The sequence below is a fragment of the Aspergillus sydowii genome (assembly GCF_001890705.1).
Source record: "Aspergillus sydowii CBS 593.65 unplaced genomic scaffold ASPSYscaffold_14, whole genome shotgun sequence".
NCBI lineage: Eukaryota > Fungi > Ascomycota > Eurotiomycetes > Eurotiales > Aspergillaceae > Aspergillus > Aspergillus sydowii.
The window spans coordinates 617,741-630,307 of NW_024467872.1; the positions used below are offsets into that span (position 1 = coordinate 617,741).

The 12,567-nt window shown below is 50.6% G+C and overlaps 5 protein-coding genes across 5 annotated transcripts; 2 read left to right on the plus strand and 3 right to left on the minus strand.

Annotated features, from left to right (window-relative positions):
• Positions 1 to 95: 95 nt before the first annotated feature.
• ubc2 (E2 ubiquitin-conjugating protein RAD6) lies at positions 96 to 800 on the plus strand (the record flags this gene model as incomplete). Its single annotated transcript, XM_040850003.1, has 4 exons — positions 96 to 137; positions 268 to 332; positions 388 to 612; positions 677 to 800. The coding sequence occupies 4 exons, from the start codon at positions 96 to 98 to the stop codon at positions 798 to 800; spliced, it is 456 nt and encodes a 151-aa protein (XP_040698049.1).
• A 790-nt stretch (positions 801 to 1,590) lies between these two features.
• ASPSYDRAFT_94004 (putative kinesin family protein (KinA)) lies at positions 1,591 to 4,644 on the plus strand (the record flags this gene model as incomplete). Its single annotated transcript, XM_040852923.1, has 5 exons — positions 1,591 to 1,595; positions 1,665 to 1,696; positions 1,761 to 1,855; positions 1,929 to 4,354; positions 4,425 to 4,644. 5 exons carry the CDS (start codon positions 1,591 to 1,593, stop codon positions 4,642 to 4,644), a joined length of 2,778 nt encoding a protein of 925 aa, XP_040698050.1.
• Positions 4,645 to 5,591: 947 nt separating this feature from the next.
• On the minus strand, positions 5,592 to 6,981 carry ASPSYDRAFT_50287 (uncharacterized protein). The gene has a single exon (XM_040848035.1). It carries the CDS (start codon positions 6,892 to 6,894, stop codon positions 5,701 to 5,703), a length of 1,194 nt encoding a protein of 397 aa, XP_040698051.1. The 5' UTR covers positions 6,895 to 6,981; the 3' UTR covers positions 5,592 to 5,700.
• Positions 6,982 to 8,488: 1,507 nt separating this feature from the next.
• On the minus strand, positions 8,489 to 9,258 carry ASPSYDRAFT_161358 (EF-hand domain-containing protein; the record flags this gene model as incomplete). The annotated part of the gene is made up of 3 exons (XM_040842985.1): positions 8,489 to 8,668; positions 8,741 to 9,036; positions 9,123 to 9,258. The coding sequence occupies 3 exons, from the start codon at positions 9,256 to 9,258 to the stop codon at positions 8,489 to 8,491; spliced, it is 612 nt and encodes a 203-aa protein (XP_040698052.1).
• A 672-nt stretch (positions 9,259 to 9,930) lies between these two features.
• ASPSYDRAFT_50289 (transmembrane 9 family protein) lies at positions 9,931 to 12,514 on the minus strand. Its single transcript, XM_040848036.1, has 5 exons — positions 12,401 to 12,514; positions 11,209 to 12,315; positions 10,818 to 11,155; positions 10,328 to 10,763; positions 9,931 to 10,271 (listed from the first exon to the last, which is right to left on the minus strand). Exons 2-5 carry the CDS (start codon positions 12,302 to 12,304, stop codon positions 10,204 to 10,206), a joined length of 1,938 nt encoding a protein of 645 aa, XP_040698053.1. The 5' UTR covers positions 12,305 to 12,315; positions 12,401 to 12,514; the 3' UTR covers positions 9,931 to 10,203.
• Positions 12,515 to 12,567: the final 53 nt, after the last annotated feature.

Sequence of the window (12,567 nt, forward strand, 5' to 3'; positions counted from 1 at the left end):
CTGCTGGCATTGCAAAGTCAGTTGCTGTTGCCCGAAAGTTCCGTCCTCGCAATATCGCCCGCATTCTTGGATCTTCCTGACACCCCGCCACCACTATGTCGACCTCCGCACGCCGTCGTCTTATGCGTGACTTCAAGGTAAGTACCTGATATGACGCCCAAGATTTCAATTTTTAGGCTTTTGAAATTGCCATACCATCGTGGACACTGTCTATTCTATTACCATGTGGTTTAAGTTTACCCGGCTAATCCGCTTCTGCTTTGCCAGCGCATGCAAACCGATCCTCCAGCAGGCGTCTCAGCCTCACCGGTCGCCGATAATGTGATGACCTGGTAAGCTCCGACGGCTTTAACCATATACAGTGGTCTCTAACCCTGTCATTGCTAGGAACGCCGTTATCATCGGCCCCGCTGATACTCCGTTCGAGGACGGCACATTCCGGCTTGTCATGCACTTCGAAGAACAATATCCAAACAAGCCCCCAGGCGTCAAATTCATCAGTCAGATGTTCCACCCGAACGTTTATGGCACAGGAGAGCTCTGTCTCGATATCTTACAAAACCGCTGGAGTCCAACGTACGACGTGGCGGCGATTCTCACCAGTATTCAGAGGTAAGTTTTAGTTGCCTTTGCCGCAAATCAAACGTATGTTCTAACGCTTTGTCTTCGAATGTAGTCTGCTCAATGACCCGAATACATCATCACCGGCAAACGTGGAAGCCTCGAACCTTTACAAAGACAACCGCAAGGAGTACATCAAGCGTGTACGTGAGACCGTTGAGAAGAGCTGGGATGAGTAGATTGGTCGGAATCGAAAGTATCTGGTGGAGACTATGACAATTTGACGATGAAACTGGTGTGTGTTCTTTCGGCCCTTCAGCCGCAAGCAATTGGGACTATTCGATATTCCCAGAATACGACCGCCATGTCGCGCCTAGGTGCGAGGGGACAGCCCAGTATATAATGATATGCACAGCGCGGGGTTATGGCGCCTGGTAATGAAGGTTCTCTTGTCTTTGTGGATAGCTGCATGATTTGTTAGTTCTGTTGATTGCTTAATGCATAAAATTCCCCTTCTGTTCATATGTCGCACATGAAACATTTTCCCTCTGCGTGGAGTAATTTTACACAGCTTCCATGTCCCAGTAGAACATCCTGCATTCCATACTGCGCCGGTGATGCGGGTGGAGGGGCGCCAAGAATGACTCTAAACGGTGGTGTCGAAATCATGCCGCGCCGACTCTTCGACCACACCGTTGAACACCACTGTTTTCTCCACGCTCGTGGTCTTCCGCCCGATAACTCTCCCCGAACTGAGTCCAACCCCCTGCCAGACTCACTCGGACTTCCTATCTCCTGTACCCCCCTCCTCTCCAGGCGTTCCTGCAACTCCCGCATTCTGTATTGTTCGGTCGGCACGTGGACCCCTGACCCAAACAACGCCGCCCACCAATCTGAATCCCCAAACAAGCACGTCTCCTCGTTTCCTGTTGGTCTGAACGAAATCGCCAGTTTACTCCCCTCCCATCGGGGCCTCGCGTGTCCCTGCTTCCCTCTCTATACTGTCGTCAACTTGGGCGCTGTGCAAAAATGGCGTGAGTTTTGCCCGCTTCTTCACCGCATCGTTATCGTTGGATGTGAACTGATAGATCGGGGAATGACAGGTCCAGCAGCAACCCCTCCAATACCATTAAGGGTGCGTGTCTCTTATCCGAATATTCCTCGCTAATTACAATGTTTCGAATCTGACCCTTGCACAGTGGTTGCGAGATTTCGACCTCAAAACAAAGTCGAGCTTGGATCCGGAGGACAACCCATCGTCGATTTCGAAAACGAGGAAACATGTGCTATCAACGTGAGTCTTAACGCATCGTCGGCAAAAATGGTGATTTAGGTTGCAACCTAACTGGGTGCTGATCTGAGAACAGTCAAGAGAGGCCTCCGGGTCGTTTACCTTCGATCGTGTGTTCCCGATGGATTCGAAGCAAACCGACGTCTTCAACTTCTCGATTGCGCCTACCGTTGACGATATCCTGAATGGTTACAACGGAACGGTCTTCGCGTACGGTCAGACCGGTGCAGGAAAGTCGTATACTATGATGGGTTCGGATATTGATGATGATGTGGGGAAGGGTATCATTCCGCGTATCGTCGAGCAGATCTTTGCCAGCATCCTTACGAGTCCGAGTAACATCGAGTATACCGTCCGGGTGAGCTACATGGAGATTTACATGGAGCGTATTCGCGATCTTTTGGTGCCACATAACGATAATCTTCCGGTGCACGAGGAGAAATCAAGAGGTGTTTACGTGAAAGGACTTCTTGAGGTCTATGTCTCTAGTGTTCAGGAGGTCTACGAGGTTATGCGACGTGGTGGAAACTCAAGAGCGGTTGCTGCGACCAACATGAACCAGGAATCGTCTCGATCACATTCTATCTTTGTCATTACTGTTACCCAAAAGAACCTGGAAACTGGTTCTGCGAAGAGCGGTCAGCTGTTCTTGGTTGATTTGGCAGGTAGTGAAAAGGTCGGCAAGACCGGAGCTAGCGGTCAGACCCTCGAAGAAGCCAAGAAGATTAACAAGAGCTTGAGTGCTCTGGGAATGGTTATCAACGCACTCACTGACGGAAAATCGACCCATATTCCGTACCGTGACTCCAAACTTACACGAATCTTACAGGAAAGTTTGGGAGGTAACTCGCGAACGACACTGATTATCAACTGCTCTCCCAGCAGCTACAACGATGCCGAAACTGTCTCAACACTCCGGTTCGGTGTTCGGGCGAAGGCAATTAAGAACAAGGCGAAGGTCAATGCCGAATTGAGCCCTGCAGAACTCAAGCAGTTGCTTCGAAAAGCCCAGAGCCAGGTGACAAACTTCGAAACCTACATATCCGCGCTAGAATCCGAAGTTACTGTATGGCGCAGTGGTGAAGCAGTTCCTAAGGATAGGTGGACGCCTGGCAGGGGCGTCGAAGCTGTGGGTGCCGCAAAGGCCGAAGCTCGTGCACCACGCCCCGGTACTCCATCCCGTGTACAGGACGTCTCTCGATCTGAAACTCCCCGGCCGGATTCTCGCCTAGGTGAGCGCTCCAGCACACCTAGCATCATTCTTGAAAAGGACGAGAGGGAAGAATTCCTCAGGCGCGAGAACGAACTTCAGGATCAGATCGCCGAGAAGGAATCCCATATTGCGAATGTTGAAAGGGGCCTGCGTGAGGCAAGGGAGGAGTTGAGAAGCCTCAAGGAGAACTCCGCACGGTCAGGCAAGGATAATGACAAGCTTAACACGGAGGTCAATGAGCTTCGGATGCAGCTCGAGAAAGTGTCCTACGAGAGCAAAGAAGCTGCTATCACCATGGACAGCCTCCGTGAGGCCAACTCAGAGTTGACTACGGAGCTAGACGAAGTGAAGCAACAGCTTCTAGACGTTCGAATGAAGGCAAAGGAAACCACTGCAGCTCTTGATGAAAAGGAGAAGAAGAAGGCCGAGAAGATGGCCAAGATGATGGCCGGATTTGATCTGGGTGGAGAAGTGTTTTCCGATAACGAGCGCAAGCTGCAAGATCTTATACAACGCGTCGACTCGTTGCACCAAGTCAGCGAAACTGGCGAGGTCATTGCTCCAGACGACATTCTAGAACTCCGGGCCAGTCTTCTAGAGACGCAAGGTTTCATCCGACAGGCTGAACTCACAATGAACGACCGGAGTGAACTGAACGTGCTGCAGGACAGCCGGAGGGTGGAGCTCGAACAGAAGCTGGCTAATCTCGAGCAGGATTACGAGGGTCTCCTAGCCCGCAACCTAGGAGAGGAAGATCTGGTGGAACTTAAGGAGCGACTAGAAAAGGTGTACATAACCAGGAAGGATGCCGAATTGGCCGCTGCATCGGAGCTGCAGCAGGAACTGACGCGCAAGGACGAGGAGCTCACGAAGCTTCAGAGCTCCCTTGCAGATTCGCAATCACGAGGCTCGACTAATGGCGCTGCGAGCAAGAGCCTGCAGCAGCAAATTGCCGAGTTTGATGCGATGAAGAAGTCCCTGATGCGAGATCTGCAGAACCGCTGCGAACGCGTGGTGGAGCTTGAGATTTCTCTTGATGACGCTCGGGAGCAGTACAACAACGTGCTCCGCTCATCAAACAACCGGGCTCAGCAGAAGAAGATGGCGTTCCTCGAGCGCAACCTCGAGCAGCTTACCCACGTTCAAAGGCAGCTCGTGGAGCAAAACAGCAGCCTAAAGAAGGAGGTCGCAATCGCAGAGCGCAAGCTAATCGCGAGAAATGAGCGGATAGCAAGCTTGGAAGCCTTGCTCCAGGAGAGCCAGGAGAAACTCACCCAAGCTAACCATCGGTACGTACCATCCCCGTACACTCTCGTTCATAACCTATTACATCATACTAACCTACTTCTTCCACAACAGCTTCGAAGCCCAGCTCACAGCCGTCAAAGAACGCCTTGAGGCCGCCAAGCAAGGCTCGACGAAAGGTCTCCCAAGTATGGACAGCAACGGCGGGTTCAGTTTCGCGGGCTCCAGGATCGCGAAACCCCTCCGCGGTGGCGGAGGTGGCAACGAGCCCGTCGCAGCCGTTCAGTCCCAGGATACAGGGAAGCGCACAAGTTGGTTTTTTGATAGACGATGATCCACGAATTTTCCTCTTCTGCTGTCTCTTTTACCCTCTTCATGCAGATATTTAGATGGAGATCACAAGACTCTCAACCTGGAAATGTTTATGATGTTTTCTTTTCTTTCCTTCTATTTCCTCTCCCGAATCGAGCAAACCTCTTATTATACACAGTACAGTACAGATTAGCGCTCCTTTTAGATGACGAGGATATCCTATGCTTCTAATTCTTCGGTGCCAAGTATTATATTGGGGACAAAACAAGAGACGTTGGTTCTAGGCTTCGTTCTATTACCCTATCTGTTTTTTTTTTTATATTTTTTTCCTCACCTTGGATGTCGTCTCTCATCATGTCCCTCTCGATATGCACATCTGTATACTTCCCATGTTTTCTGTTTCTCGGTTTATTTTCGGACAACAGTCTCCAGTGTCTACGTTTATTAAAACAGACTGTCTGGGCTTGGTCCTTGCAAATACCCCATGTACATGAAATAGACAGCAAGCAATCGCAATCCTAATCGGAAACGGAATGCGGCGTTGGGTTACTGTAAATTTAGTTGTTTTGTTCACATTGTCAAGAATGGAAGCCAAGATGCATTGAGATTACAGTTTAACTCATACCTAAATGCTGAAGAGGAAAACCGAGTGCGTTTATCCGATACACCAAAAATGGGAAAGACCGGGAAGGTATATATATCCTCATAATCCTAGACTCCTTGCATGCCCCACAAAGCACCCAAATTATTAAGTTACAATAATCGATAAGACAGTCATCGCTCCGTACATGGGTATCAAATCAAGAAACGGAAAAAAGAAAGAGAAGAAGCTATATACAAGAAGGGAAGAAAAGAGGGGGGCGATATATCGAATCGTCGAATGCAGAAAAGAAAGGCTGGCGGCGAAGATAGAAAAGTCCGGCCAGGAAAAGTAAAGAAAGAAGAATGAATAATCAGGATGAGGGGTCAGAAAAGGAAAGGAAAAGAAAATTCGTAATAGAACGCTGCTCAGTCCAACCAACTCCAGCTTTTTAGCATCCGTAAACCATGTGAGAAATACACAAGACTTTTCGTCCATTTATCCAACCAGACAGACGTGAACAGCCTCAAGACCCATCGTGGTAATGATGCGATCCATCCAGTCGGTGGTCGGTGGTTCTCTTGTTTCTGCCGTTATCAATGACTGCACAACGATGCCTGGTTTGCCTGGTGACTTGGGGGGCGTGAGTGGAAGCTTGTATTTGAAGGTCGGATGTGAAACTTGCTGATTGCGGGCCATATCATTAAGGAGCATAAAGTTATCAGAATCAATAGTTGATCGCTGTTTCGGATCCATAATCACGATGAGGTAATTGAGGATTAGAAGGGCTAATCGGATACCGCGGGCGAAAAGGGACGAATAGCCCTCGAAGAAGAAATGAGGCACAGGACCCACGAACGTATCATTGTCTTCCTGACCTGATCGAAGCATTGACATTGAGACACCGAATTCCGTGTATATGCCTCGAAGTGCGGCTCGCAGTGCCTGTACATCCTGGAGGAGTGTCGGTTGAGTTCCGGCTCTTTCCTTGGTTGTTTGACGCTGCAGTTCGCGCGTTCGTTTTACGAGTCCGGGAATCTTTAATACTTCAAGGAATCCCCGCTCCACCACGTCGGTATATAGCGATGAAGTCGGCAGTTTCGCGTTGTCCGCAGCGATTTGTTCATTGAGCGCCCGCCATTCGGGCTCTTCCAAAAAGCAAGCTTCGCCCTCAACCAAGGCAGCAGTGATGAGGAAATTGCGGTAGACAATGTACATGGCTCGGCCGAAACCCTGCAAATGGGCCTTCGGCCCACGTAGTTTCATTAGTGTCCGGATACCAGATGCATGGCGCAACCATGCGTCTGGGCTGCTGCAGTTGTGTTTCTCGAAAATGGCTAATGTAATTGCGGCAGCCAGGGCCTCGTCCGACCTGGCAGTTACCTCACTTGATAATAGATTGGCAAGGCCGCGAAGGGCGCGATGGTACAAGCTCTGCGAGGCGTGAAGATATCGTAAATCGTTATGTAGAAAGCCCACATACGCGGCTGTACATGCACGGACGGCCCAGTCAAAGCAAGAGTTCATGGACCCGCGACGTTGGTCAACATATTCAACCCAGTTGACAGGAACACGGTCTTCCGTACACCGGAAGAAGCAGGGAAAAGATGCAAGGATATAGTTCGTAAAAACCTGCGTTTGTTGGGTGCCGATTGCCTTGACTGTCAAGGACGGGTTTACGTATTCATCCATGGGGAGCGATACTGTTTTATATTCGGCCCGCGGGGACGCTCGTGAGACTCGTGAGGAGGGTCGCGACGGAAGTTCAACAATCTCGCCGGACCGCGGCGGATTAATAAATTCGGGAGACGTGGAGGGAGACGGTGACTTTGAGGGAGAGGGCGAAGGTGTTGAGTGGTAGCGTTGGCGTAGAGCAGGAGCTTCGTCTCTGAATTTGAAGACTCGGCGACCGCTCGAACAATTGATTCTCATAGCCTGACATCGCGAACAGGGAGACCTGCCATTGCACTGTAGCGAAAGTTAGAACATATGACAGGGATATAGCAGGCTTGAGGCTCTGAACGCGGAGGCGGTGGTGCTGCTAAGTACGTAGTCGAAGGCAAATACTCGAACCGACGCAGCGGTCGGGAGGCGGGGGAGCTGGGGTCTGTCTGGTCTGGGCAGTCCGGGGGGGCTTGAGAGCAGTCGCACAAGAGGCGTTCTCTGCAACGCCATCTCCCTTTCCGAAAGGGAAATAACAAAAACGTCCAGTTTATGGTATGATGAGATGTGAGACTAACCTGAAGCTGAGCATCAACGCAGGCCTGACAGCCGCGCGACACTCTGACCATGCTGGCCACAGATTGAGGGAAAAAGGGCAGCCGAAACAGCGATATGCGGGCGCAGCAACATCGAGGCGCACTTTCTGGGAAGAAAGGCCCGCAGCTGTGCGCGAAGACGAGCAGGCGAGGGCAGCTAACAGGCAGAGGAAGCTGGAAGATAAGACGATATTATCGAGCAAGCAGCAGGTGTGGTCGGAGTGGTGAGGAGTGGCGAGCGGTGGAGCAGAGGCGACGATCGGGGACGAACAGCAGCAAGCAGCCAGCAGCCTCGGACTATTTGGGCGAGATCGTCGAATATCCTGACTAGTTGAGGTGCGTGCTCTCACAATGATTCCAAAAACCAATCCATGATGCCATGTGTGGTGTCCCGGCAGGTAGGAACGCGGTCTTGTCCCGCCGGAGTCTGCGGAATCTTAGCATTCCTTGGGTGAATTCCTCACGGATGCTGCCGGTTGTGGCCGGTGATCTGCACCATCCAGGAATAACGGGCCCAGGAAAAAGAAACACACCGAAGGAGGGTGAAATAATCCAAAAAAGAAAACAATGAGAAAGGAAGCACCAACCTCTTTGTCAATTTTGCAGGATCATGCAGTTATCGGATTGAACTGTCACCTGCCCGCATGCACCTCCGTCCCTTAATCCTTGGCTTGCCATCACATCTCATCGAGAATAATTTCCCCAGATCTCATTGGTTCAGAAGTCTCGGATTTTGGCTCTTCAAGCAGAACTATTTGTACTGGTAAGGCATAGACTACATACATACATCTGAGATAGAATCGGCACCCGACCATGCGTAGTATGCACCAATCAGAATCAGGCTGAAACGACTGGGTGGCGAAATGGGAATGGGAGTGGGAATCCTAGAGAAACATGATGTCGAAGAATAAGGGCAGTGTAGTATATAAAAGAGAAATGAAAAGAACATAAATACGAGCGCCGATTTCGCCAGTAACAAGACATGAGATCGCCAGCCTGAAGCAAAGGAACGGACCTGATAAAAGCAATTATACCAGTCCATCATACAGCGACAGCGCGCTGACAATTGTCTCGTCGCGCTTGCTCCCCTCTTTGAACTCTTCCATGTCGAGGCTGCCGTTCTCATCCTTGTCCATCATCCGGAAGATCTTGCGAACCCGCTTCTCCGGTGTATCCTCGTCCTCGGGGAGCTTCACCATTGAGCCAACCTACAGGTTGCGGTCAGTAAGTCGCGGCGTTCCGTGCGAAGGCTGCAGAAAGATCAATCCAATATCACATACCATCTTGTAGATCGCCTCGACAATCGCCAGCATTTCGTCATATGTAATTTTCCCGTCGCCATCAATGTCGTAGAGTTGGAAGGCCCAGTCCAGCTTGTCCTCCATCCTCCCACGCGAGGTGACCGACAGCGCGCAGATGAACTCTTTAAAATCGATCATGCCGCTGTTATCTGAATCGAAGACCCGGAATACATAATTCGCGAACGACGACGGATCACCGAAGGGGAAGAATTTTCGGTAGATGTCCTGGAACTCCTCTTTTGTCAATTGCCCGGACGGGCAGTCCTTCAGAAAGCCTAGCATGACGCGTTGTCAGCAACCATCCTGTCACGAATATATGAACCCTTTGGCTACGTCGCTGTCCATCTGCAACATAACGTACCCTTATACCATTGCTGCAACTCCTTTTTATCGAAATGCGTCGCTTTCTGAAGCTCTTCAAGCTGGCTCGGGGATAACTTTGACTGTCTAGGCGGCGTAACAGGGCCGTTAGTCCACGTAGATAAACAAACGACCATCTAGGCAACAGCAAAATGGCCCAGCTAGTCTCGTGGCAGTGCATGCCATTGAGTTCCCCACACAGTGCTGAAAAGCTTGTTTGTCTGGAAGGGAGCCACGAGAGGGGGAAGAGAGAGCGGTTGAACGAGCTAACAAAAACTTACGACTTGCCCATGATCAATCAATTACGGGGGAGGACTGTTTCAGCGATATTGTAAATCCTGTGTCGAGACAAGGTCCGGACTAACTGAGGCTCAGGGATTGTCATGCGACAATCACAGTAGTGTTTGGCGTCGGTTGGGAATGCGGAAGCCGCGGGGTAAGGGAGTGGGAGTGCGGACTGATAAGATCGGTGCACCGGCCGCTTGGGTGTGGAGGGACTGGGGCAAAAACGAAAAGCGAGCGAGGACTGCAAGCCAGAACAGACAGGCCGGCACAATGAAGGGATTTGAAGTAAAGAAGCGGCGTAGTAGAGTCAGTCTGACCTGTAAAAGAGAGGTTGTTGAGATGACGGCACCCGAGTACACCTGCCCGCGAGAAGCTTCCCTGAACAGGTCCAGAACCCCGGGCGGCTTGGCGCACTCTCCATCGATCGCATCGCCAACACCAGCCAGCTGGCACAAACCTGAGTCAACTCTATTCGAGCCTCCAAGTCCAGGCCTGCTGGCCTGATGATCGACAGCCTAGCCGTTTACTTCACGCTGTCTCTAGCGCTGAGAAAGGAATAGTGATCGTACTGAATGTTTCTACATATTGTACAGGTGCTCTTAGCAAAACATACAACTGGACTCAAAACGCCATCTTGCACCCACATTATGTACAGGGTATGGCATTTACAAGACGGAAAAAGGAAAAAAAAAAAAAGAAAATGTGATGAGATGCAAAATAAGCGCTTAAAGAACCCCAATATGGATGAGCCAAAAGCAAACCTCTACCAAGCCAGCGTACAATCACCGATGATAGAATTAGTCGACTTTGATCGAGCCGTAAATGCGTTGCACAAAGAACCAACTGGCAAAGAAACCGATCGCACCTAATTAATACTATCAGCGAAATCCCGATCCCGACAAACACAGGTGAAATTCATACCGGTAAGGATAAAAACGATGTACCCGATCAATGCCGAGTAGCCCACGTAAAGCACAGCCCCGATGAGACCGCCGAAGCTCACTCTGGTGGCCCAGAAAAGCAGGGCATTAAGAAAGACATACACACCGGTCATTCCTGCGCCTGCAAAAGCTCGCCAGTGCCACCTGTAGTTCTCGGCGCAAAGGAGGAAGTATACCAGCAAGACTGTTGTGGCAGCGGTAGTGACGATCATCAGTCCGTAGCACAGGAACAGAAACCCGAACATGTAATAGATCTTGTTGGTCCAGAGAGATGTCATGATGAAGTACAACTCCACGAAAATGGCGCCGAACGGGAGGATGCCAGTCAAGAACAGCGATGGAACTGTCTTCAAGCTACCTCTCATGGGCGGGATTTGCCGAGGGATTTGATTGGTTTTCGTAGGGCCCTCGATAACCTATATGGCCGTCAGAAGGTTATTTATATAACATGTGCTGGCTCGTTCGCTTACCTGCTGCTTGAACCCAAGCCAGCTACCGGCAACGCTCAGGGGCACGCTGATAACGAACCAGATCAACACGAGCGCAAGCATTGTGCCGAATGGCACGGCGCCACTTGAGCCCTTCGCCCAAACAAATAGGTTAAGCAGAAAGAAGATGCAGAAGATGAACGCTGGGACCAGGACGGGAGTCATAATAATGTTACGTTTCCAGGCTTCACCACCGAATGATTTGTAAATCCTAGATGAAACGTAGCCGCCGATGAACCCAAAGAGTGTGTAGATGAGGAGGATTGCAGTTGCAAGGAAACCTCGGTTGGCAGGGGACAACAGGCCAAACATCGCAAAAACTGTGCAAAAAGTTAGCAAGGAATAGAAGTGTGCCGTAGTATTGAGAACGTACCAACAGTGACGCCGGTCATCATGAAAAGTTGGGCTCCATTTCCGACAAGAACACTGAGAAGCAAAGGAGACTTGGGACATCGAAAGACATCGCCATGAACCAGCTTCCAGCCCGAATCTTCTTGGATCCCGTCCTCGACAGCGGCGGATGTTCCGTCCAAATCGTCCAGGTTAAACGAATCCAGACGGTTATACCGAGCAATATCCTTTTTGAGAGCTCGAACAAGAATCACGCTGACCATTCCGACAAGGAAAACAACGAAGACAGCCGCATTGACAAGCGAGAACCAGTGAATTTTCGGATACTGCACCTTCAAGTACTTGTCCCATCGAGTCGCCCATGGGGTAGATGATTCCCGCCAGCTCACACTGTAAGTCCATGTAACCTTTGTCTCACCGTCATTGTCCAGATAAATTGGGTCGCCTTCATTGCACGTTGCCGTTCCATCTTCGGAGATCCGCGAGCCGCTCCGGGAACTTGGTTGGACTAGCACACCAATGACTCGATACTTCTGCTTGTTTCCAACGTTCACGGGATGGTAGTCAACCAGGATATCAAAATGGTTGTGCAATACAGGCCGTTCGGCCTCGTCGAGCGCACCAAGGGCAAAACCAGGGCTATAAGCTTGAGGTTCATTGCCGAGATTCTGCTGAGCTGCCGGTAGCCCGTCCACCAGCCAGTTGATGTTGTACCCCTGCCCAATCTTCTGGTTTGTGAACGTGGCGCTTCGGGAATCGAATGTAGCCTCCTGACAAGCCGCTTTGCAGGTCTCGTCCTTGCGCATGCTCAACTCGAGCGGTGAGGTTTGGATCCGGTCTCCGAATAGGATGCTCCCCAGCGACTCTCGAACATCCTTTGGGCCATCTTCTGGAGCACAAAATCGGAAAGCTGGGTGATAATAGTCGTATGAAAAAACGGAATGTAGCTGCTCGTCCTGCTGGGCTATCCCTGGCGTGAGATGGTTCACGTAGAGTGGTACGGACTGGCCATCATCGTACGAGGTGGGTGCTACACCTGGAAGATAGAAAGCCGCAGACAGCGTAGGAGCTGTTAGTAGAAGGTTAATCAATGGCGACGTCCGCCTGTCGAACCGCATTGCGGATGCTTCTGAAAAGGAAAAGGCTCAATTAGCTTGGAACAGTCGTTTCGAGATTAGGTCAGTCGAGGGATAGACCGCGTTTAGTCAACATACAGTCTACAGCTTTCGCACCACTAACAATCAAAGATTCTTGAGAATACAGATTTAAGAATGGCACCACTAGCTTGTAAAGAAGGGGAAGATTTCAAGAGCAGGGTCAACAGAAAGGTGTCGTAATCAAGAAGCCTAGCGGACACATCCGCAACAGCAACAAGGCAGCC

Excerpts from the sequence above, each read along its gene's own strand:
- ASPSYDRAFT_50289 (XM_040848036.1), bottom strand. The coding sequence starts at position 12,304 with ATGCGGTTCGACAGGCGGACGTCGCCATTGATTAACCTTCTACTAACA. Across the intron at positions 11,156-11,208 it reads GATGACCGGCGTCACTGTTG|TTTTTGCGATGTTTGGCCTG; the intron begins GTACGTTCTCAA and ends CTTTTTGCACAG. Across the intron at positions 10,272-10,327 it reads CATCGTTTTTATCCTTACCG|GTGCGATCGGTTTCTTTGCC; the intron begins GTATGAATTTCA and ends AGTATTAATTAG.
- ASPSYDRAFT_50287 (XM_040848035.1), bottom strand. The coding sequence starts at position 6,894 with ATGGATGAATACGTAAACCCGTCCTTGACAGTCAAGGCAATCGGCACC.